The sequence below is a fragment of the Schistocerca gregaria genome, chromosome 1 (assembly GCF_023897955.1).
Source record: "Schistocerca gregaria isolate iqSchGreg1 chromosome 1, iqSchGreg1.2, whole genome shotgun sequence".
Taxonomy (NCBI): Eukaryota; Metazoa; Arthropoda; class Insecta; order Orthoptera; family Acrididae; genus Schistocerca; species Schistocerca gregaria.
In genome coordinates, this window is record NC_064920.1 from 349,749,766 (window position 1) to 349,776,798 (window position 27,033).

At 43.1% G+C, this 27,033-nt stretch overlaps 1 protein-coding gene across 2 annotated transcripts in view; it reads right to left on the reverse strand.

Annotated features, from left to right (window-relative positions):
- LOC126320756 (uncharacterized) overlaps positions 1-27,033 on the reverse strand; it is an 80,631-nt gene that overhangs the window by 17,246 nt on the left and 36,352 nt on the right. The window contains exon 1 of one of the 2 annotated variants that reach the window (XM_049994164.1): positions 12,934-13,178. The exons of the other annotated variant lie outside the window; for it this stretch is intronic. Coding sequence (XP_049850121.1) covers positions 12,934-13,173 — 240 coding nt within the window. The 5' untranslated portion in view covers positions 13,174-13,178. Of the gene's footprint in view, positions 1-12,933; positions 13,179-27,033 lie in introns of those variants that run through there. 2 annotated transcript variants of the gene reach the window in all.

Genomic DNA, 27,033 nt, shown 5'->3' on the forward strand with positions numbered 1-27,033 from the left:
ATCTGTGTAGCACCACATTTCCAATGTCTAAACTGTTTATCGTCCATGTTTCACTTCCATACATGGCTATAGTCAATACAAATACTTTCAGAAAGGACTTCGTACCACTTCAGTCTACTGGTATATTCGATGTTAACAAATTTCTCTTCTTCAGAAATGCTTTTCCTGCCATTGCCAGTCTACATTTTAATATCCTCTCTACTTCTGCCATCATCAGTTATTTTGCTACCCAAATAGGAAAATTCGTCCACTAAATTAAGTGTATCGTTTCCTGATCTAATTCCCTCAGTATCACTTGATTTACATTCCATTATCCTTGTTTTGCTTTTGTTGATGTTCGTCTTATATCCTCCTTTCAAGACAATGTTCATTCCGTTCAACTGCTCGTCCGAGTCCTTTGCTGTCTCTGACAGAATTACACTGTTACCGGCAAACCTCAAAATTTCTATTTCTTTTCCACGTACTTTAATTCATATTCCAAATTTTTTATTTGCTTGTTCAATGTACAGATTGAATAACATTGCGGATATGCTACAAACCTATCTCGCTTCCATCTCAACCACTGCTTCCCTTTCATGCCCCTCGTCTCATTACTGTCGTCTATTTTCTGTGCAAGTTGGCTCAAAAATGTTCTCTAGGTCTACAAACGCTATAAGCGTAGATATGTCTTTCCGTAACCTAACTTCTAAGATAAATCGTAAATTCAGTATTGCCTTGTATATTCCTACATTTCTCCACAATCCAAATTGATTTTCCTGAGGTCGGCTTCAACCAGATTTTCCATCCTTCTGTACAAAATTTTGCAACCGTGAGTTATTAGACTGATATTTCGGCTTGTAAATTATAGCTTGCAGCGATCAGTCGTCCTCTTTAAATTTTATTGTGCAGATCTATATTTCGAATAGAAGTTAACCATTCTCAATGCACTATTATTTTCGCTCAATGCATATAATACCTGTTGGTCGAACTTCATCCACAGTTCATTGAATACAAGTCAATATAACAGTCGCTGAGTGCAACAGCTTTCTGACTGGAAGGTATCCTGATGATATTTCGGCTGTTTTCACAACTGGCAAAACCTGGTTTCTTCAGAATTGGAATTATTATATTCTTCTTTAAATATGGAGCTATTTCACCTCTCTCGTACATCTTTCTCACCAAATTCAAGAGTTTTGTCATGACTAGCTCTCCCAAGGCTATCAATAGATCTAACGGAATGTTGTCTATTCCCGGAGCCTTGTTTCGATTTAACTCTTTCTGTGCTCCGTCAAATTTTTCACGCAGTATCATATCTCCCATTTCATCTCCATCTACGTCCTCTTCCATTTCCATAATATTGTCCTCAAATACATCTTCATTGTACAGACCCTCTATATACTCTCTCCACCTTCCTGCTTTCCCTTCTTTGCTTAGGACTGGTCTTCCATCTGGGCTCTTGATACTCATACAACTGCTTCTCTTTTCCCCAAAGGCCGCTTTAATTTTCCTGTAGGCAGCATCTTTTTTACCCCTAATGAAATTTGCTTCTAAATCCTTACACTTGCCCTCTAGCCATGCTTGCTTAGCCATTTTGCACTTCCTATCAATCTGATTTTTTAAATGTTTGTATTCCCTTCAGCCTGCTTCATTTGCTGCGTTATTACATTTTATCCTTTCATCAGTTAAATTCAATATCTCTTGCACTATCCAAGGATTTCTACTAGGCCTTATCTTTTTACCTATTTGATCCTCTGCTGCCTCCACTATTTCATCTCTTAAAAGCTACCCATTCGTCTTCTACTGTAGTCCTTTCCCTTGGTCTATTCAGCCGTTGCCTAATGCTCTCTCTGAAACTTTATCAATGTCTGATTCTTTCGTCTTATCCAGGTCCCATCTCCTTAATTTCCCATTTTTTTCCAATTTCTTCAGTTTTAATCTACAGTTCATAACCAGTAAATTGTGGTCACAGTCCACATCTGCTTCTGATTATATTTTACAATTTAAAACCTGGTTCCTAAAGCTCTCCTTCATACAAACAGCCCTCTTTTACGATTCTGAAACCAAGTGTTAGCAATGATTAAATTATGCTCTGTGGAAAACTTTACCAGGCGGCTTCGTCTTTCATTCCTTTCCCACAGTCCATATTCACCTACTGTGTTTCCTTATCTTGCTGTACCTACTGTCGAATTCCAGTCGTCAACACTATTAAATTTTCTTCTCTCTTAACTATCTGAGTAAATTCTTTTATTTTTCATTCATTTCTTCAATCTCTTCATCATTTGCGGAGCTAGTTGGCATATAAACTGGTACTAATGCTGTGGGTGTGGAGTTTGCATCTATCTTGGCTACAATAATGCGTTCACTATGCTGTTCGTAAGAGCTTACCCTCATTCCTATCTTCTTATTTACTATTAAACCTACTCCTTCATTGACCCTACTTGATTTTGTATTTATAATCCTGTATTCACATGACAAGAAGTCCTGTTCCTCCTGCTACCGAATTTCAGCAATTCTCCTCTATATCTAGCTTCTACCGATCCATGTCCACACAATCGATCCAACAGTTTGGAAGAGGCTGATTTTGAAATGTGCGAATGTCCACACCCCAATATGGGGGGTGCTCCATCTTGCTGGAAGATGTAATCCGTGGAAACCGAATCAAGCTATCCAGGTGAATGTTGTTGAAACAATGAGTACAATGAAGAAAAATAAACGGTACAGTGTTGTGCTGACATCTCACACAACACATTAACTTTCCGTGAGCCTCGCTTCCAATTTACTGTTCCTGCATAGTGATGGAAACTTTAAGTCTTCTTCTACGTCTTCCTTAATTATCATTGATTTATTGCTATGCACTACACAGCTATAGCCGTTTGGATCGCTATACGCATTTTGAGTCATCCTACATTGTCTGATTTTAAACAAAATGTGTTTTATGTGATTCCATTTGTATGTTATTGTCACAGGGTCGTTTTCATCTTGATATGATATATTTAAATGTTTATTTGCGTATTTCGCAAGCGAAACCATCTCGATTTTTTTCAGTCAACATAAAAGGCGCCCACTGTTATCAACTATCAAAAACTTCTAAATATTGTTAACTACTAATTCCGTGGAACACTCTTTTGAAACATGACATCGGTTTCTTGTAGCCGTGAGCTTCCTGCCGAAAAAAAAAAACAGTGCTCATTATTCTTTAAACTGTTCTGAATGAAAAGACATCTGAAGTCACATAGACATTGATTGAATTTAGCCCTGTATCCTATCATCAAGCCCGAGCGAGGTGGCGCAGTGGTTAGACACTGGACACGCATTCGGGAGGACGACGGTTCAATCCTGCGTCCGGCCATCCAGATTTAGGTTTTCCGTGATTCCCCTAAATCGCTCCAGGCAAATGCCGGGACGGTTCCTTTCAAAGGGCACGGCCGAATTCCTTCCCCGTCCTTCCCTAATCCGATGAGACCGATGACCTCGCTGTCTGGTCTCCTTCCCCAAACAACCCAACCTATCATCAAGAAACAGCGCAATGAAAATTCAGATCGACCGACCAGGGGTTTACCTCTACCAATTGCTTCCTGGTATCTTTCTCTTACATGGTACACGAGGTTAATGACCACATGAGGGGCAATGTTGTGCTTGCAAGCGCAATGGCGAAAAGCTTAACGAACTATGCTTATTCAAAATCGGGTTTTATATAAATTCCTATTGGTGGGTTTTAGTAAAGGGGAACTGATGGTCGAAGTCGTTATTCATTGAGGATTGGATTTACTGAGGAACTTAACATGGACGCTCAACTGTTCATTCACGCCATAACCGAAGGCGAAATTCGTCTTTGTCCGGAGTCGTCAAAGCGAAAAGAAACTCGATGCGTGGCTTGAATCGTGACCGGATATAGCTCAAAATCGACCCCATCTAAATCTACTTAGACGAATTCCGTACTGCTCCTAACGACTGACTTTTCAAATCACAGGGAATCCTAACTCGAAAGAAACTGAACTATCTCATCGAGCAAGATAGCGCAGTGCTTAACAAAATAGATTCACAGTCGGGAGGACGACGGTTCAAATCCTTGTCCGGAAATCCAGATTTAGACTTACCGTGATTTCACTAAATCGCTTGAGGCAAATACCGGGATGGTTCCTTTGAAAGAGTACACATAAGTGACACTTCTTACTCACCTGACCCCAGAAGAGCGCCTGGCTGCTACTGACTATGTACAAAATCCAACCTGCCTCGCCTCTGAGGGGATGAACTGACCAGACTGTAAGACGAATTTTTCAGCGGTGTCAAGCATCTCCTCCAATCAAAAGACAGGAAAGACGACGCTTTTTTCCCACGCTCAGAATTTTCCATGGTTTCAATGTCTAACAATTGAAATACGTCGTGTCTTGTGCGTAGATCTGAACGAACCAATTGCAAAGCGTCATGTTTAAGAAAGCGCGCTCAGATGTTGTGCTGCCGGACTGGCGTTTCCAGCCAGCCTCGAAATTAAAGCTGAAGCCATGTGCAATTGATTGCAATTACACCCACATTCGTACCATCCATTAATTAACGATGTCTATTAAAGGTGGTTAAACATACGTGATGGGCTGAATATGAAATATAATAAAAATAAAACACTTCCAGTTCGGTTCCCAGCGTCATCTTCCGTCTACCATGGTAAAAATTGTGAGAACACATAGATAGAGGAAAGACATTAAGCAGAACTTGACGAAGCTGGAAAAATCACATGAAAAGTAGACTTAATTCCACAAAAATCAAATGAATGATGGATTCACTGTCATCGTTCAGTCAATCCTCTGACAGATTCGATGCGGCTAGCCACGCCTTCCTCTACTGTAATAACCCATCAAAGTATCACATGAGCCCAACGTCTGTAATTGTTTTCTGAACATATTTTAATCTGAATTCTAATCCGTTCTGATACATATCATTAATTACTCGGTGTCCTATAACTTACACCCATTTTCTGAGACTTTCGGCGAAATCACACCGTTTTACATCGAACGATTTTTCCTTGGTCGACAAATCGTATTAACGTGTCTTGATTTTTTCTTAAATACTGTCTCCATTATGGAGAGAAACGTCATAACTGTCTGTCATACGCCTTTACCTTTCCTAAAACTAAACAGATAGTCTCCTAAGAGATCGTCAATTTTCTTTTCTGTTCTTTTGTAAAGTCTGTTATTCTTATCAGTAACTTTATGCAAGAGATGTCAAGCTGATTGTATTGTAATTTTTCCACTTATCAACTCTTGCTACCTTTGGGGCCGCGTGGATGGTATTTTCTCGAAAGTCTGATGGTGCACCTCGCGCCTCAATGACTCTATAAACCAACTGCAGTAGTGGTTTGATTCCCGCTTCCCCCACTGATTATAGAAATCCCTTTTTAATGTCACCTACGCCTTCCGCCTTATATGATACTAAGTTTTCCGAATTTCTGTTAAACTTTAATACTCGCTCCACAAAATCTTTCATATCGATACCCAATTCTTCATGTGTCATGTCTTCAGACATTTCCTCTTCCCCGAAGAGACCTCCGCTGTATTATTTCCACCCATCGGCTGATTCCTCTGTGTTCGACAACGGAATCCCTCTTGCCCTCCTGATGTTGACACCTTTTTCTTTTAATGTCACTGTAGGTGGCCAGAAAAAGTCTGAAATGTTTGTAAGGGTGTTGCAGGCAGGTTATGCTGAGAAATAATTGCTAAGAAAAAAACTCGGCAAGTTGCGCTATTTCCGATTTAATCAGCATTGAAGTCAGTTAATGAGGCCGTTGCTGGGGTAAAATGAAGTGCCCCACCAGAGACAGTATCGCCACACGTGTTCTCCGTTTGGATCCCTAAAACCGAAAAAGAGACCCACTCAAAAATTGGGCATGGAATAGTAGTAAGGATCGAACCCTTTGACGAGCAAGTTCATCAATAATATCTTCAAAATCCAATTTTAAAACCACGCCGTGTTTCATTCCCGGCATAGCAAGAGAAGACAGGGGTTCTTCCGAAGTGCAGCTTCTGAAATAATTCTTGATAAGCTTTAAACGTGAAAATCTCCTTTCAGCGAACGCCACAGTCACTGGCATGGTTAGCAAAATTCTGTGAGCAATTGAAATGTCAGGAAGTGGGTTTCCAATGTCATTCAAGTATTTCAGTATTAACATAGGAGTTTTCACATCCTCTGGGAGCATTTCTCTGAACACTTTAATTTCTGTCAGAAGATCTGATGCAACAATGTCTTCCGAACATTCACCATTTATGTTTACACTTAGCTCTTTCTCAACTTTTTACACAGTATTTTAGTTTTTCATCCTGCATGTATTTTAAACTTTCTGCAGAAAACAAAAAGAGGAATATTTCGGAATACTTTGCCTGTTGGCCAAACCTTTCTTTCAAACTTTTTAACACTGTATCAACGCCAGGTCAGAAGAAACAGATTTTGTAGCTCTCCTCTGACGGTTGAGTTCTGCAAACCATGTAGCAGCCTTTATAATCAAGTTGCTTCTTCTCGCCAATTTTCTTTTTTCCAAATTTTGGTTGAAACTGTAAACCTTCAGCTATCTCTTTCGCTGTCACCTGTGCATTAATAAAACCTTCTTCACGGAAATTCTCAATAAATTTCACTAGACATTCGAGGGATTTAGTTCCTACTTTCACGTCCATGTTTTCTGCTTGAAGTGCCTTACTTACTGCGTTAATAGCAAAGAATAGATCATACCATATGACAACGCCTACAATAAGCTCCAAGCTTTCTGCACGGTGGAACGCGGTAAATTGCTGATTTGGGAATGAAATAACAAAATAATGAACACTTAGAAACTTACATTTTTATTTTCTCATAATTGACAGTAATGGATGTTTATAATTACAAGTTTTAAACAGTATATCTGGCAAATGTCTACTTTCACACACTGCCACAGTCGTTTTCTGAAATTCTCGTGCACTCTTTCAAGCATGTCTTCCGGTATTCTTGCAATTTCAGGCTTAATATTGTCCTGTAGGTCTTTCAGGGTCTTGGGACGGTTGCAACAATCTTTTGACTTCAGGTAACCCCCAAAGAAAAAAATCGCATGGTGCTAAGTCCGGTGATAGCGCGGACCAGTTGAGATCCCCCATACAAGAGACGAGCCTTCCAGGAAACGTGTGCCTCAAAAAATTCATGGTAATGTCCGCTGTGCAGTGGCACCCTCTTGTTGAAACCAGGCATCCTGTAATTACATTGCCTCGAAAGCCGGCTGCAAAACCTCTTGCAGCATAGTTAAGTAACGATCCCAATTCACAGATACAGCACGACGATTTTCCCGGAAAAAGTAAGAGCCAATGATGCCTACTTTTGATATGGTGCACCACACAGTGACGCGGTCCGAGTGCGGGGGTCTCTGGTGAATTTGTCCGTGATTTGTATCGCTCGAGTACCGCATATTCTGTTTATTTACACACCTACTGAGGTGAAAATATGCCTCATTTGCGGCATAAAGTATGGTTGCATGCATGTCTTCATAAGATTTCTCAATATTGACAATTACTGGAAGGCTCACATTTTATAGGGGTGAATATTCAGTTCATTATTAAGAATTCGGCGGAGAGAACGTCTTGAAATACCAAGAACAAGTGCGTGTTTCACAGCTGAGCGTTTCGGAGATTGCAATACTGCTGCTCTTAGTCTTTCGACGTTTTGTGGTGGTGTAACGCTTCTCTCTGGTCCTCTTTGTACAGATAACACATCCCCTGTTGTTCTGAATGCATTTACCCAATTTAAAATTGATTGCCGTCCAGAACACGTCCGTCTGGGAGTACCGCAAATCGCAAAAGAAAAGTCAGCTCCACTGCAATGATCGAGTGGCAATTTGGGAAATACACTTTAACACAAAATGAGCGCTCCTCACGTGTCAACTGCATTATCGCAACTGAACAATTGAATACAAACCTCTTGTCCGTCTCTATGAACCACGCCCACTCTCCCCTCTATTCAACCAACAGTGCCGCCACAATGTGAATTCTAGAAACGCAATTTACCACTCTCCATCCTGTAATTCGTTCACAACAAGCAAGTGAGATCGCTCGTTGTTTTCGATTCAACATTGCTGTTGCTCACATCAAGAAGGGCGTCTCTGACTTCTCTTTTCCGGTATCTTATAGCTTTGACACTCCTCACCCTACTTTCCCATCGAGTATTTGAAAGTTTCTTCACTCTTATAGTCGGTACCCTGTTCAATAAGGTCTCCCACATCTGAGTGGATGCAATCAAAACAGTGTATATTCTTTGAATTACACCAACAAATGTGAGTGCTATTGCTGTAGATTTTGTCGCATCTGATAACACGACTATGACTGTGGCTGGCACAGAGCAACAAAATACTCTCGGACTGCACTTTAGGGTTCTGGCTTGAACACCACTTCGGGTAACCTTTCATATTTGCGCCATTATCGTAACTTTTGCCTCTGCAGTCATGAATATGGAGTCCTAGTTGATCTAGCTTCGACAAAAGGGCTTCAGTCAAACTTTCTTCAGTTGTTGAAATGCTTTTCAGAAAGTCGAGAAAGTGCCTGGGCCTTCTGATGGACTTACAAACCTAACAATGTCATTTGTTCATTGTGGCTTGTATCAGGAGTACAATCAAGTATGACATAAAAATATTCACTTTCTTTTGCAAAATTAACAATGCTCTTTTTTACTTTGTCAGCAAGCAAATTTATGACTTCATTTTAAACGTTTTCCCAAGATAATGAGCATGAATTTCTTAAATGTTCCTGCAAAACAGGGTCAAATTCTGCTATAATTTCGATCAAACCCAAAAATTACCATTTTTTCTTGATAGAGCTTGTCGCTGATATTCCCTAAGGCCGTATAATGTTGAGCTGGATGCCTGATGGTGAGTATAATTCTTTTTAGAACCTCACACCAATGTTCATTTTCTTTTTCCAGTAGCTCAAATTCAATTTGATCAATACCACTTTTTTGTTTCAAACGTATCTCACATTCCTTTTTTGGGCAGTTTATGTGTTTAAATGATATGTCCATCCCTTGACAGCTTGTTTGAAGAAGATCCAAAAAGTTTACAACAAAAACAAAAAAGTCTGTCGGTAGATCTCGAACACTCAAACCATTTACGATCCCTTTTTTTCTTCATTTGGTAACGTCCTTGCGTAAAAATGAGTCGAAAGTAAAAATTTCCTTATTTAAGGAATACTCAAAATTTGCAACTTCAGTAGGGCCTTTCTGTAGAATTTCGTTTATCGTGGAGGATGTTAACGTATTACGTTGGCCAAGTGCCTGGGTCTGAATTTGTAATTACGTCACAACTGCTACTACTAGGCCCACCTGAATGTGGGGTAGCAGGAGGTCCGCATTCCAATGTTTCAAGTTCACTTGCATCTACAGCACCGCATGACGAGAGGCTACTGTTAATGCCATCGTCCTTTAAGCACACTGTCTGAAGTTGTTGGTCGAAGAAATTTTTCGAAAGCGCCTTGTAGTCAGTTCAAAAACAATTCATGTCATAGCTTTCTCTTGATCTTTCGAGCATCTGAATTGTATTTTCTAAATGGTCCCTTTCACGAAACATTTCCCTGTTGGCACTTTAAACTTCACAAGACAGGCAAAAAACACTCTATCTTCACACAGAGTGCACACACAACACGTAAAACGGCTTGAACTGGAGAAGTACCGTACGTTTAGACTGACGGCAATGAACAAATCATTCTGTAGGAAAAACCTGCTGACAGAAGAATGTAAAGCTGGCCTCTTAGCCGCAAAAATGGGTAGAAATGGCGCGGAGAGGCGCTGAGAAACAATGAATCGCGTACCTTTCAATTTACTCATGAGCAACAGTCATATGTTGACAAGAGATATTGTTGTAGCGCATCAGTATGATAGGACCTAGTCCTCTGGACTCCGAAGCATGCATTATTTTCTGAGACGCGGTGACAGTCGTGGCACAATGAGTCTACAATTGAATTACATTATATTAAAAGTAGTTTCAGAAACACCTTATTTTTTCTTTTTATCTGTAATAACAAAATTACGGGTGACAGTTTCCAAATTACCTTCTAACGTTTTGCGCGGAGAGCCTAGAAGCGCCGGGTTCTGTGCTCTTGCACCGTCTGCACATGCCTAAGGCCGCCCCTGACCAAGAGTGTGCCAAGAATACCAAATTTCAGGCATTATCTCTCACCACAGACAACGCAGTGGCCAACAGCCTTCGCTCAACGACCGAGAGCAGCGGCGTTTGCTTAGAGTTGTCAGTACTAACAGTCAAGCAACATTGGGTGGAATAACAGCAGAAATCAATGTGGGACGTACGAGAACGTGTCCGTTGGGACTGTGGGGCGAAATTTGGCGTTAATGACCGACGAAAGTGTATTTTCTGACAGCATGACATCGCCTGCAATGTCCCTCCTAGGCTCTTGGACTTATCGGTTGGACCCTGGAAAACTGTGGCCTGGTCAGATGAGTCCTGATTTCAGTTGGTAACAGCTGATAATAGGTTCTAGTGTGGCGCAGACTCCACGAAGCCATGGACCGAAGTTCTCAACAAGGCACTGTACCATCTGATGGTGGTTTCGTAACGGTGTGGGTTGCGTCCACATGGAATGGTCTGGGTTCTCTGGACCAACTGAAACGATCAGTGACTGACAATGATTATTGTCAGCCATTCATTGACTTCATGTCCCCAAGCAACGACGAAATTTTTATGGATGACAATGCGCCATATCCTCAGCCACAATTAGCGATTGGTTTCAAGAACATTCTGGGCAGTTCAAGCGAATGAACTGTCAACCTAGATCGCCCGACATGATCCTCACCCAGCATTTATGGAACAAAATCGAGAGGTCCGTTCGCGCAGAAAATCCTGCACCAACAATACTTTCGCAATTATGATCAGCTATAGAGACAGCATGGTTCAGTCTTCTACAGAGGACTTCCAACGACTTGTTGAGTCCATGCCACATCCAGTTGCTGCACTACGCAGGGAAAAAGGAGCTCTGACACGGTATTAGCAGGTATCCCATAACTTCTGTCACCTCTGTGCATGCTCTGTCTGTCCTTCTGACGACCATTTATTTTTCGAATTCTTCGCATTTACCCAGTAGCCATTTCGCATAGTCTCTTCTGCAGTTCCTACTTATTTCAGTCATAAGTAACTAATATTGTTATATTTCTCTTTCTTCTGCGCATCTTCCTTTCATACACTACTGGCAATTAAAATTGTTACACCAAGAAGAAATGCAGATGATGAACGGGTATTCATTGGACAGATATATTATACTAGAACTGACATTTTCACCCAATTTGGGTGCATAGATCCTCAGATATTAGTACCTAGAACAACCACCTCTGGCCGTAATAACGGCCTTGATACGCCTGGGCAATGAGTCAAACAAAGCTTGGATTGCGTGTACAGGTACAGCTGCGCATGTAGCTTCAACACGATACCACAGTTCATCAAGAGTAGTAGCTGGCGTATTGTGACGTGCCAGTTGCTAGGCCACCATTGACCAGACGTTTTCAATTGGTGATAGATCTGGAGAATGTGCTGGCCAGGGCAGCAATCGAACATTTTCTGTATCCAGAAAGGCCCGTGCAGGACCTGCAACATGCAGTCGTTCATTATCCTGCTGAAATGTAGGGTTTCGCAGGGATCGAATGAATGGTAGAGCCACGGGTCGTAACACATCTGAAATGTAACGTCCACTGTTCAAAGTACCGTCAATGCGAACAAGAGGTTACCAAGACGTGTAACCAATGGAACCCCTTCCCATCACGCCAGGTGATACGCCAGTATCGCGATGACGAATACATGCTTCCAATGTGTGTTCACCGCTATGTCGCCAAACACGGATGCGAACATCATGATGCTGTAAACAGAATCTAGATTCATCAGAAAAAATGAGGTTTTGCCATTCATGTACTCTGGTTCGTCGTCGAGTACACCATCGCAGGCACTCCTGTCTGTGATGCAGCATCAGAATGGTTCAAATGGCTCTGAGCACTATGGGACTTAACATCTGTGGTCTTCAGTTCCCTAGAACTTAGAACTACTTAAACCTAACTAACCTAAGGACATCACACACATCCATGCCCGAGGCAGGATTCGAACCTGCGACAGTAGCGGTCACGCGGTTCCAGACGGAAGCGCCTAGAACCGCACGGCCACACAGGCCGGCGATGCAGCATCAAGGGTAACCGCAGGCATGGTCTCCGAGCTGACAGTTCATGCTGCTGCAAACGTCGTCGAACTGTTGTGCAGATGGTTGTTGTCTTGCAAACGCTCCCGTCTGTTGACTCAGGGATCGAGACGTGGCTGCATGATCCGTTACAGCCATGCGCATAAGATGCCTGTCATCTCGACTGCTAGTGATACAAGGCCGTTGGGATCCTGCATGGCGTTCCGTATTACACTTCTGAACCCACCGATCACATATTCTGCTATCAGTGATTGGATCTCAAACGACGCGAGCAGCAACGGCGCTATACGATAAACCGCAATCGCGATAGGCTACAAGCCGCCTTTATCAAAGTCCGAAACGTGATGGTGCGCATTTCACCTCCTTACACGAGGCAACACCACAACGTTTCACAACTCAACGCTGGTCAATTGCAGTTTGTGTATGAGAAATCTGTTGGAAACTTTCCTCATGTCAGCACGTTGTAGGTGTCGCCATCGGCGCCAACCTTGTGTGAATGCTCTGAAAAGCTAATCATTTGCATATCACAGCATGTTCTTCCTGTCGGTTAAATTTCGCTTCCGTGGCACGTCATCTTCGTGGCGTAGCAATTTTAATGGCCAGTATTTTGTCGATAAATTAAATTATATCTTCTGTTACCCAAGATTTCTCCGCAATTACTAAGCTTTTACCGATATTTGTCTGAACTCCTGTGACTGCCCTTGTTGGAGATGCCCATTTCTCTTCTTTAATGAAAAACTTAACACAGCCAGTTACTATATGCACTCACCGATGCTTGCAGGACTGGTGCGGCCAACGCAGGCGCTCCATCAGTTAACTGCTGCGAGAGGCAGAGGTGTATGTACCACGGCACGAGGACGACGATCCCACGGGGGGGCAGCAGCATCAGCCGCCACGGGGAAGTAGGCGCCGCCTGCTGCTGATGTGGGCAGGGGGCGGGACACGGCATCCCACTTGCTGAGGCCGCCAGCGCAGCCACCACCGAGAGCAGGCGCATGCCTCTGGCCATCTGGACAGAGGCACGAGCCTGGGACTGCCGCCTGAGGCGTCCCTCCGGCTCTTTAAAGGTCGGCCGCCGGCTGCAGCTGGATGGCAACAAGGACGCCCACCCGTGTCGCACACTCCGTTACTTGCAGCTTTCTTGGAAAGATGCCACCTATTGTGATTCAGCTTCCTCTTACTGTGCCAGTGACGATGCGTTTATGAGGACAATCAGAAATCCACGCTTGTCAGTAGCGTTTCTGAATCGAATCAATTGTTAATTTGCATTCTGCTTTATTCGTAATTGTTTTGAAAATTTTCTGTCATAGCTGTCGTTTCCCGAAGTAAACTAAGAGCTAAAATTCTTCAAAAATTTTTGTCTGTATACTTGTACTCTGTTTATACACTTGAGATGACAAAAGTCATAGGATAGCGATATCCATATATGCGGATGGCGGTAGTATCGCACACACGAGGTGTAAGAGGGCAGGGCATCAGTGGAGCCGTCATTTGTACCCAGATGATTCATGTGAAAAGGTTTCCGACATGATTATTGCCATACAACGAGAATTAACAGATTTTGAACGCGAGATGGTAATTGGATCTAGGTGCATGGGCCATTCGAATTCGGGAATCGTTAGGGACTTCCATATTGCGAGATCTACAGAGTCAAGAGTGTGCCGAGAATATCAGATTTCAGGCATCACCTCTAACCACGCAGCGGCAGGCGGCCTTCACTTAACAAACCGAGAGCACTGGCGTTTGCGTAGAGTTGTCTGACGTATCCGTTAGAACAGTGGGGTGAAATCTGCCGATAAAGGGCTATCGCAGCAGACGACAGACAGTGTTTTTTCTGACAGCACGGCATCACCTGCAGCGACTTTCTTGGGTTCAAATGGTTCAAATAGCTCTGAGCACTATGGGACGTAACTTCACAGGTCATCAGTCCCCTAGAACTTAGAACTACTTAAACCTAACTAACCTAAGGACATCACACACATCCACGCCCGAGGCAGGATTCGAACCTGCGACCGTAGCGGTCGCTCGGCTGCAGACTGCAGCGCCTAGAAACGCACGGCCACTCCGGCCGGCTTACATGGAAGGTACTGGGTCTTCTGATCCAACTGAACCGATCATTGACTATAAATGGTTATTTTCGGCTACTTGAAGACCATTTGCAGCAATTCATGGACTTAATGTTTCCAAACTACGGCGCGCCATGTCACCAGGCCACAATTGTTCGCAATTGGTATGGAGAACATTCTGCACAGTTCGAGTTAATGATTTGCCTACCCTGATCGCCTCACATGTATCCCATAGAACATTTATGGGATATAATTGAGAGGTAAATTAGTGCATAATTTCGAAATTATGGGTGGCTATCGAGGCAGCATGGCTCAGTATTTCTGCAGGGGACCTCCAACGACCTGTTGAGTCCATGCCATGTGCAGTTGTTGCATTACCCCGGGCAAAAGCAGATCCGACACGGTTTTGTGCAAACAGCCACAGGGCCTGTGAACGCCTTTCATACCACGGAGAAACAGCGAAGAGTAAACAGCGATGACACCACGATTCTGCCGAACGGAAGAGAGCTGTGGTGACCGGAAAATGTCACCCCGCAGTACCCAGTGAAATGTCACACTGTTACGGGTACTTCAGAGAAGGAGCGAGCAATGCCGACACAGGACGAGCTCCGCGTTCCGTACATCCTCCACGCACGATATTTGGCACACCGTGGCCAGCCCCCGTGTATGATGGTTCAAACAGCTCTAAGCACTATGGGACTTAACATCTGAGACCATCAGTCTCCCAGACATAGAACTTCTTAGCTACCCTAAGGACATCACACGCATCCATGATTCGAACTTGCGACCGTAGCAGCCGGGTGGTTCCGGACGAAGCCCCTTGAAACGCTTGGCCACAGTGGCCAGTCCCGTGTCTGAGTTAAACATGTATGCACTGTGTGGCTCTTAGCTTCTACGCGGTGGGACGAGGCGAGAGCGTAGCGCTGATGTCACCGCTGACAGGCCAACAGCAGGCGACCTCCGCCAAGCAGGGAGTGAGCGCTGGCTGTCCCTGGGACTTCGGGAGACGCGGCGGCTGACCCGGCCGCAACCAGGGGTCACTCCTCATTGTCCCGCTGCGCTGAAGTGCCAGCCGTGCGTCTGCTCTGTCCAACGAGACTGCGGCCTTCGTCCGTCGTATGCGTATTGCGAAAGGCAGGTGTTGACAGGGCGTGTCGGTAAGCGTCAGTGAGGCGTCGTGTGAAGTCGAACTCAGAAAATGAGAATCGTGCTCGAAAACAAAGCATATACTGATTACGGAAAGACTGAAATGCGTTAACTTCAAATCACGTCGATTGACAGTTGCTACCGTACGACAAGATAGGTAGGTGTTGCTTGAAGATGTAAAAATTTGTAGAATTCGAATCAGAAACAGCCGTGTAGCGAAGTAACTTAAATCACGCAATTAAGGAAAAGTTTCTGGTGTAGACTGTGTACTAATTAGGTTCCTTTCAGAGTATACAACCGCTCGCTCGACACAGGGCACATAACAAATGAACGTAAATAGAAGTGATCACAGAATTGACATCACCGAGCGAGGTGGCGCAGTGGCTAGCACACTGGACTCGCTTTCGGGAGGACGACGGTTCAATCCCGCGTCCGGCCATCCTGATTTAGGTTTTCCGTGATTTCCCTAAATCGCTCCAGGCAAATGCCGGAATGATTCCTTTGAAAGGGCACGGCCGACTTCCTTCCCCGTCCTTCCCTAATCCGATGAGACCGATGTCCTTGCTCTCTGGTCTCTTCCCCCAAACAACCCAACCCAACCACCACAGCATTGATAGCGATTTGTTACAGCAGTTGGGAACACATCCTACGTTCCAACATAATAAAATATCTCTAAGGAAACCGTCTCGTTGCAGACAACCCGCTTAGATTCAAAAAAATATCGTTCTTATGAAATACAGCTGGCTGTTTTTTCGCACAAAGTAACGAGTGCTATCGAAAGGGGATCTCAAGTTGACTAAATACTTCCAGATTTTTCAGAAGGCATTTGATATCATCATCACAAGCTCCTTATAATAAAAATGCGTCTGAGCTGCGTAACTGGATTAATGATTGCCCGTCAGAAAGGGCAAAATTCGCAGTAAGTAACATGAATTCAGCAAGTGAATCCGAAGTAATGTCTGATGGTCCCCAAAGTAGTGCTATAGAGCACTTGCTATTATCAGTTTATATAAATGATTTATAAAGCAGTCTGAGCAACCCGTCTACATTGTTTGCAGTTTATACTGTCGTTTACATGATAACGTCCGCCCCCGGTAGCTGAATGGTCAGCTTGGCGGATTGTCAGTCCTCTGGGCCCGGGTTCGATTCCGGGCTGGGTGGGGGAATTTACTCCGCCCAGGGACTGCGTGTTGTGCTGTCCTCGTCATCATCCTGTCACCTTCATCGACTGCAGGTCGCCGAAGTGGCGTCAAATTGAAAGACCGGCACCCGGCGAAAGGTCTGCCCGACGGGGGGCCCTAGCCATACGATTAAAAAAATAATTATTTGTAGAATATATCTGCGTGGCGCGAAAAGTGGCAGTTGACCCTGAATAATAAAAAAAAATTTAAGTTCTCCTTTTAACTTTTAAATACATTCTAAATTGTCTCGGAGACGACTCCTTTCGATACTGTCAATTTTCACTATTATGATATACCCTGTATAGCCAAGTTGCGGAACGATGTAGCAGACGTCGTGGGAATGTGATGAAAGACTGATGCAGCGACTTCACAAGAACGCGACTGACGGTTCGTTTACTACAGCGATAGCCGGTTCGATGGCAGAAATAAAATCGGAATGACAAATCCGAAGGCTTCAGGTACTTTGATCTTTCATCTTAAGCAAATGAAATACATCTTCTTCGCTAATATTATTGTAAATAGCACGTTGGAATCAAAGATACAGTCTGTAGCACTAGCTTCCAGTATGAATATTCTCACAAACTAGTTTCGAAAGGAGGAGAGGATTATCTTAAAGTTGCTGTAAACTATTTTCTAGCTATGGTCGTTGATGTGATCGCCGTGACTTTGAAAGTCGTATCTGTCATGAACTCTACTGCGAATATGATTAAAACGAGTGAAAGATTCTTTTTTATGCTTTTTGGATCAATAAATGTCGTCTCGACTACGGATGTAAATTTTTCATCTAATGACACACAAGTTACGGAGCTGAACACAAGATAGCGACGAAAATCAAACATGTGAAAACCATACCGAATGTTGTAAATGCGCTGGTATTAAAAAGTTTTATATGTTATCTCTGTGCTCTGGAACATTAGGAAACTGCTGCATTTGACTGGAATCATCAATAACGACGGACTCCTCCTTCCTTTCTATCTTCTTTCCTGCCCTCATTGATTCCTGTTTCTGCTCATGAACAGAGCTATGTAATACCTAAGTGCAGAAACTCCAGCAAACAATTTTCAAGACCCTCTATAAAACGTATTGGAACTAGCACGAAATTCACTAGAGTTCAAAGCAGTTTAAGGTCTCTCAACGTTCTAGGTATTAAAAGAGTCAAATAAGGTCGTCGGAACCTGTCAATTACTGGGAACAGTAATACGATGGTCTTGAAGGTCTTCATTCCTCAACAATTTACTTTCCCGTATATAGTTTCGGCTCTATGAGTGAAAGGCGAAAATTTCTTACGTTGGCAGTGTTCGGTCTTATATCAATGAAATTTTGTTGTTATATTGTTTCAGGTTGCGCGCAAATGTGAAGCAAGTGTCAATATTATCTGCAAAATAGTTCTCTCCTTACAACTTTTCAATTGTATTGTATGAATTTCCTTCAAATGCGTAAACTGGGACACTGTGTTCTAATAAAATACTTTACTTTGGATGGTTTGTTACCAAGGCACGTTTGTTCACGAGTTTCTGAGAAGTCTGCATCTTGTATTTCAACACTTAAGAGCGGTGTAACATGACGTACTGTAAAGAGATCAGAGGTGATCTATTTTGGTAGTGTGATTCAATTGTTTACGCGATCAGTAGCGCAGAGGCAGGCTGGCACTACACTGACGTCACACAGTAGGGGCGTGGTGAGGCTGCGAGGATGCAGAACTAACAACCTCCTCACGGTGCGCGGACGCGACGTCATGTCCGCCCAGCGGTGCTCACAAAGAACTATATAGTATTCTACATATTTGGTCATGATCAACGTAAGTCCTCAGTAATTATCCTAAGGCAGAGTGCACCATCCTAAAGAAGAAAATGAGACAATTCAGCGGATATATAGACAGGCTATGAGAGAGATGCGCATTATTACATACAGATACATGTAGATTTCTGTAAAAGTGTGTGAAATTACTGACGTTGCCGGCGTATCGGGAGAAATAGTGAGTTACCTTAGACATGAATAAGTAAGTAGCTTTAAGAAAGCTTAGATGAAAGCAGACTCATTTGTAGAACGCTGACAAAAAATGCAGTAACAGATTATTTGAATAATCTTTGGAGAGTTTTATTTGCGGCAAACTGTCAGAGTCAACGTGAGTCCACAATTTCAGAAAAGAAATAGTAATAAGAATGGTGGCTGGAGTCTGGTGGTCCAGACCCAGAAGACGGTAATCCATTCATCTCCAGGAAAAATTCAGTGTTTGCTGATACTGATTTACTTGCATATGGTAAAACAATAACTGAGGGAATTACTCACGGGTTGTAACACAAGTGTAACAAGAAATAAATCACAAGTAGTCGGTACTGGAATACATTTTTTTTTATTTTTTCGTGACATGATGCCGGCCACAAAAATAGTTTTGTTAAATAGGTTGCAGAAGATTTTGAACTACAAATGTTCCTACATGCATTGTTCACCTCTGACTTCCACCTAGTCCAAATCTAATAAAATCGTAGTTCGAATATGTTTTTACTACAAAGAAGAGGGCACGACAGTCGTGGATGGGTACTTTCCAGACAATCAGAAATCGCACATCATTTATGGAATCTTGGTTAAAAGTCGGTAAAGTACATTGTTTTAAAAGGGTACTCAGTCGAAAACAAACGTATTTTGAAACAAAAATATATTATTCCATTACCATGTCGTCAACTTTCCAGTCTGCAGTCGTCGGCTCTCTATTCTGCTAAAACAAAAATAACGTTTTTTCTTCTGCAAGAACTTGGCGATGATTTTCTAAGTCACCCTTCAAGTGGCAAAAATTTAATTATCCAAAAAGTTACTCTCCAGTTTGCTTCATAGAACTAATAATTTCTACATGAAGGCCATTGGATTCCAAATGTGTCTCCCTTTTCTAATACCTGATTTCTTAAACTTAATATAGTAAACAGCAGTACCCAATTTTTTGTCAATAAACAGAATACCACTATGATGCTCTAACAACAAGCTGAAAAAATAAATTTCCCAAACAGCTAAATTCAAGTAACAAAATTAACATAAACACATCAGAAATAATTCTTAACTTTAAGTGTAAAAATTGATGTTCCTTACACCACAACATAATTCTAGCACCAGTGTAAGTTCATCCAGAAAAACATTAATTCGCTGCATCATCTTCAAACAGTAATGTCCTATTCATTGTACAATGTGCTCCTCTGTAGTTCATAAATAAAAGATGATCTCCCACAAAACGAAAGAAAAAGTTTAATCACAGTGTCAAAGGCACCATTGTCAGTATCGCATCAATAAATGATCAAGGATATCTTGCATTTTCTATTCATATCAAACATGAAAATCAAATTTGACTCACTAAACTTCGCGAATACAGTGTATTCAATCTCAATAATTGCCCCCACAAGATGTAGATAAAGACGTTATTTCTCATTGGATTATACGTCAGATATGACTGTAAGCGTACATGTCGCGATTGTATGAAAGAATGTCTTCAAAGGTAATCAGAATACACAATAAAGTGAAATACAGTTAAAGTACCCCAAAACTATGATCGGCAACACTGATATGAAAAACATTAAATGGAGTGACTTATACTAACAGTGAATAAGAAAGTTAGCGGATCTGACATGAGAAATATTAAATGAAATCAGTTAATGAAAGACGACACCGCATGAAAAACATGAAATTACCAGAAATATGGAGTCTCGGAACATGACGGGAGAAGCCAAAAATTAAAAGCCTGTGTCTACGTGAAGAAGCATAGAGTACCTTCAAAGGGAGTGAGCAATAAGCTGTGATACTTTAATGATATTTCTGATGTCTAAGAGAACATTTCATAAATTCAGCGCAACGAAAAGAAATTTTAAGCAGCGTGTGAGGGTACTTATATTTGAATCCAAGAGATTATTTTAAACATGTGTTAGCTTTACACTTGTAGCATCTAGCTGTGCAATGAGGCAGTCTCCTCGCTTGTGTTACTCAAATTCAGGATGTTGCACAGTTAATAGATAGAGAGAGCATTTAAAAATCCAAATTCTCTTTATATGAGATACTTTCAGTTATTAATGCAACAGATGTTTTTTCTCTGCCAATTTCACTTGTATTGCAGTGTATATTTGACCAACATCAGACAACCACCCTGCAAGATTCCTACCCCAATCACTATGGCTATGAACTTTAAAATGATAAAACTACTTCCTTCTACAGTATTCTGGTGTCCTAGGAAGGCATCAGTGTGTATCCGTCGCTCGAACTGCTTATAAACGGACTAGAACTAAATCAGGAGACCGCTGTTCTGCCTCCTAGGAAATTAATAGATTTTTATAGCCTTTTAATGACGGAAACATACATACCCACAATCACAATTCAGCATCAGTCATGCTTGTTACTAGTATTAGTATGGGTTTTGATAGATGTGCCCATGTCTCACTAGGAAACAGAGCGAGGAAAAACCAGCATGAATATTTTCGATAGCCGATACATCGAGCTACCTTCCACGTCCTGCTGCATGAAAATGTAGAGAGAGAAGCAGTAGCTTCATATCAGGACGTAAGCACCATGATCCATAGCCAAAGGAGAGGTAACAGAGCTTTTGCTGTTTACAGTAGCATCACCACGGCTCTGATAGCATTCCTCCTGCAGAAAGAAGTCCTGGTCTGTGTTAGGTAATTTTGGTCATATCTCTTGAGTATGTGTACACTATTAAAGATGATATACGTGGCATTGGTCCGCTCTCCTACAGAACACTCTAGGAAATGGCCTAAGTCTGATAAACATATTGATTCTCCTGCTTTATACTTACAGAACACCATAGCATATGGGGGGGGGCTCCAACTATAACTTGGTAGAATCTATTTTCGAATGCATGTGTGAGAACACACTTATGCATTAAGGTACATATATTTCACTTGCTTTAACATAGCACCTCTGTGTGATACTTGTCACCTCTTTTGAAGTATGTGGTACGAAAAACCAATGTAGTTTACAGGAAGAGTTAAAACTGAATGCACCCAGCGCATAATTTTTAAGGTCCTCTTGGTCTTGAGTGTCCGAGTACCAAACACCCACCCCAATTCCACGCGTTAATGGTACTATTTCCCTAATTTTATGTATTCTCAACCAGTTTACGTAATTTTGAATGTTTTTCCGTGATTTTATATATGTCGTCCTATTTACCTCAATTTTACGTATTTCCCATTAATCTGTCGTAATTTTACCAGGTTTTCCTCGATTTTATGTCTTTTCCATATATTTCGATAGTTTTGCGGATATATGTGGTCATATTGATGGCATACCCATGCATTGTTTGATTTTATAGAGGATATTTACATGTCCTATACAAGAGCCCACTAAAAATCCTAAGAATTCCCCTCTTGCCGATAATGTAAATGTATGCATTTTGGGTAATAAGATCGTGAAATATATAGTAACACTCCCCTCGTACCTAGATAAGACTCAACGAATACTGCAAATTGGAAACCCGTAGTCTGTAAACAAAACCACATACTGCTACATACAGCAGAGAGATCATGTGCCGACTCATGTAGCGACGCACGATCGTTTGACTTTAATCTATTGTATTGGGATCTGCTACATAGAGCTGACAAGTGTACAGAGTTGATTTCTGGTGCTGCTCTGATATCTTTTCCCAATAGTATACGCTCTTATTACTTACCAGATGAGCTTCGCTACTATTGTTTAGCCGGCCGCGGTGGTCTCGCGGTTCTAGGCGCGCAGTCTGGAACCGTGGGACTTCTACGGTCGCAGGTTCGAATCCTGCCTCGGGCATGGATGTGTGTGATGTCCTTAGGTTAGTTAGGTTTAAGTAGTTCTAAGTTCTAGGGGACTAATGACCACAGCAGTTGAGTCCCATAGTGCTCAGAGCCATTTGAACCATTTTTGAACTATTGTTTAGACCTTCCAATTCTGATACATCCAAACAACCAAGTCAAGACATCTACAAACTACATATTTTGGGTACTTGTGATACTAGTAATAAATATTCGTTATTTGACAAAGTGTCGACTGCACTTAGCATCCTGTAACGTGAGAGTTTCCCTTTCCCCATATCTACAGAGTGTGCACCTCTGGCAACGTAATTTATAGATGAACAGTTAGCAAGTTATGCATTCGAACTGCAACCGTCTGCCCCTGGCAACTCGAAACACATACACATAGAGACTATGCACGCATATTACCACTCATGAAGTCTCGATTTCAATCACTTTTACGTTATTTTCGAAAGTGTTGCAGCCCTGCAAATAGTAAAAAAACACTTCGCAAAACGATTCTGTAGAGGATGTAAGCACATTTAAATTCATCCTGCTAAAGAACATAACGTCTTCGATGCAAGTTACGTTACCGATATTAAGTTGAGAGGTTCCATGCCCCCTTTTGCATGTCTCCTCTCATTTTTATAAATTTTACTGATGTTCTGTGTCATTGCACGGTAGTAACAGACAGAATAAGGTTGTTGTAATGAGATTATTTGTACTGAGAGCTCAAAAAATATACTTTTCACTTGGTTCCTATACATGTTGTCTAGCGGTTCTAGGCGCTCAGTCCGGAGCCGCGCGACTGCTACGGTCGCAGGTTCGAATCCTGCCTCGGGCATGGATGTGTGTGATGTCCTTAGGTTAGTTAGGTTTAAGTAGTTCTAAGTTCTAGGGGACTGATGACCTCAGAGTTGAGTCCCACAGTGCTGAGAGCCATTTGAACCATTTTTGCACCTAAAGATGTTGTTTTACTTCCTTGGGTGGCCTGTGCGAGGCGAACATTGGAGGACGCGGCACGCTGCCTTTCCGCTTTGGGGCTGCACTTCCCTGAATTCTGTGAGGTTCGTATAATAGGCTTAAGCGCCTGGCAGAACGACTGAAGTCGGTCGAGTTTCGCCTACTGTACGCAGGGCAAAATTACCTGCGAGAAGTCTGAGAGTCGCCGCAGCTTATGTGTTGACCGTTCCGGCCCGTCCGGAACGAAGATTCCTGGCACCGACTGACTGTATGTCCTCTTGATTCAGAGAAAACTTGTGGAATGTGCCCTGCTGAGTACGACTGTCTGGCACCGGATGGCCGGTGGTCTAGGTAGGTTGTTTTCGCAGCCGGTCAAACGGCAAGTTCAGCGCCCTCAGCTGAATAGCAGGGGCATGACTGGTCAGCTTAAACTGAGGCTAGCTGACGTCATAAAGCCCTGCTCGATATTGGAGGGAACGGTCGCTATTGGCGCGAATGATGTTCTGAGAGAGTGTCGGGGAATTTTGGAATCAGAACTGAATGCTGATTCGCAGTTTTTGAGGAGAGTAGGGAGTAGAGCAATGTTGGCTTCATTCTTGTGTTACGCAGACATAAGGGATTCGGGATCTGATCTTCCTTGGAGTCGGACGGTCTTGCGACATGGTTGCTCGTTTTCGGAAGAACTGAGAATTCTCGGACAGCCTTCGAGGCCAGGGGTTGACACAGAGTTGCTGCATGGCAGAAATCGGCGCCTACACCATCAGGACGCTGCCTACCAACGACGTGCTGCAGATTTCAGTACTGATGCAGTATTTTGCGGCTCCGGCATTGTAGGACCTTATCAACTTTATACTGAATCCCTCACCAGCACGTGTGCTCGCTTTGCTACAAGTCCACCTTGCTTGTTTCTCCATGTGATCCCGTTTGCGCTCTCACTACTAATTGCGATACTGCTATGTAGTCGGCAGATTAATATTTGATTTATTAGGACCTCCAGTCATTATCGTCGATCTATTGCATTACATAGGGTAGGAGCCACTTGTTCTCGAGCCAACTCTTACTCTCATAATATTTCAGTATACCCTGTCCTTTAACTCTATGTTTGTGTCGATAATCATGTACATTTATGGTGTGATGTATAATAAATCTCATTGTAATATTTATTCCACATATCATTTCGTAGATACATGCAGAATCCCATTTAATGTTGTTGATTATGATAAAGTTCTCATTTTTCGGAGTAGATTATGATTTTTATTAAGTTATTTGGAGTGTACACTCCTTATTTTACCAACTAGCAGGGTCCACCATCATTCTCGTCGGTTACTCTTGCGCACATAATCAATTAGGTGGCATGTAAGGAGGAGGTCGAGTGCATGTCCAGTTCTCATGCAAAATTCGTCTGAATTAAAGAGGTACAAACTCTTCTCCACCCCGGCACCTCGCATAGTAACAATATTATCTATTCTCTCCAGTAATAACACACATAATAACTACTTTTATACTCTTAAAGATCCACAATGAAGAGACTTAATCTTCAAAATTCTGCTAGTTTGTGTGCTAGATGTCTGTCAGAAAGATGAAGACCTTCGTGAGCTTTATTCTTATGTACAAAATAGAATAGCACATTAGTCGACAGTACAGTTTAGCTTTGTTCTCGAATGCGCCCAATCATAAACAACCAAATATTCTACAAATGCAGTGCATTAACTCTATTTTCTATATGTTTATGTGCATGCATGTGTCGTGGATTGCTCCTGTGACCCAGGGTAGGTCTAAGTTAGCGTCAGAATGTTGATCCAACCCATGTTATATCCCAAATGGCGTCTAGATATGGATCCACAGTGTACTACATCTGCAACAGGGTTCCAAAGTTGGATCCCCAATGCAATATATCTGGATGGAGATAGAGAGGGATGGCAAACTGCTTTCCTTTGTTGTTTCAGTTGAGCAAAATACAGGCGGCCAGCTTGAGCATCCAATAGACAGGAAACAAAAGCAGACCGATATTACTCGAATGCAAATACACTCCTAGAAATGGAAAAAGAACACATTGACACCGGTGTGTCAGACCCACCATACTTGCTCCGGACACTGCTAGAGGGCTGTACAAACTATAATCATACGCACGGCACAGCGGACACACCAGGAACCGCGGTTTTGGCCGTCGAATGGCGCTAGCTGCGCAGCATTTGTGCACCGCCGCCGTCAGTGTCAGTCAGTTTGCCGTGGCATACGGAGCTCCATCGCAGTCTTTAACACTGGTAGCATGCCGCGACAGCGTGGACGTGAACCATATGTGCAGTTGACGGACTTTGAGCGAGGGCGTATAGTGGGCATGCGGGAGGCCGGGTGGACGTACCGCCGAATTGCTCAACACGTGGGGCGTGAGGTCTCCACAGTACATCGATGTTGTCGCCAGTGGTCGGCGGAAGGTGCACGTGCCCGTCGACCTGGGACCGGACCGCAGAGACGCACGGATGCTCACCAAGACCGTAGGATCCTACGCAGTGCCGTAGGGGACCGCACCGCCACTTCCCAGCAAATTAGGGACACTGTTGCTCCTGGGGTATCGGCGAGGACCATTCGCAACCGTCTCCATGAAGCTGAGCTACGGTCCCGCACACCGTTAGGCCGTCTTCCGCTCACGCCCCAACATCGTGCAGCCCGCCTCCAGTAGTGTCGCGACAGGCGTGAATGGAGGGACGAATGGAGACGTGTCGTCTTCAGCGATGAGAGTCGTTTCTGCCTTGGTGCCAATGATGGTCGTATGCGTGTTTGGCGCCGTGCAGGTGAGCGCCACAATCAGGACTGCATACGACCGAGGCACACAGGGCCAACACCCGGCATCATGGTGTGGGGAGCGATCTCCTACACTGGCCGTACACCTCTGGTGATCGTCGAGGGGACACTGAATAGTGCACGGTACATCCAAACCGTCATCGAACCCATCGTTCTACCATTCCTAGACCGGCAAGGGAACTTGCTGTTCAAACAGGACAATGCACGTCCGCATGTATCCCGTGCCACCCAACGTGCTCTAGAAGGTGTAAGTCAACTACCCTGGCCAGCAAGATCTCCGGATCTGTCCCCCATTGAGCATGTTTGGGACTGGATGAAGCGTCGTCTCACGCGGTCTGCACGTCCAGCACGAACGCTGGTCCAACTGAGGCGCCAGGTTGAAATAGCATGGCAAGCCGTTCCACAGGACTATATCCAGCATCTCTACGATCGTCTCCATGGGAGAATAGCAGCCTGCATTGCTGCGAAAGGTGGATATACACTGTACTAGTGCCGACATTGTGCATGCTCTGTTGCCTGTGTCTATGTGCCTGTGGTTCTGTCAGCGTGATCATGTGATGTATCTGACCCCAGGAATGTGTCAATAAAGTTTCCCCTTCCTGGGACAATGAATTCACGGTGTTCTTATTTCAATTTCCCGGAGTGTAGCTTCCATCCCACTTCATGCACAGGAAAATGGTCATGAACACTTCGGTACAGAGACAAAAGATTATTTATGATGATGACTATCCATGGTCTCAATTAAATTACTTAAGATGCATGTGCAGATAAAGTAATAACAGCACAGGGACCATTGCTAACTCTTTCAAGTCCACTCATGAAGGATCCTCGTAAGTCGGCTGAAGGGGTCAATCAGACTGCATTTCCCCCACACTTTGGAAATCATGCAGCAAGATAGGACGTGTGCTGCAGACATGGACTGAGACCGGTATTCCAGCCTACCTCCAAGATATGCAAT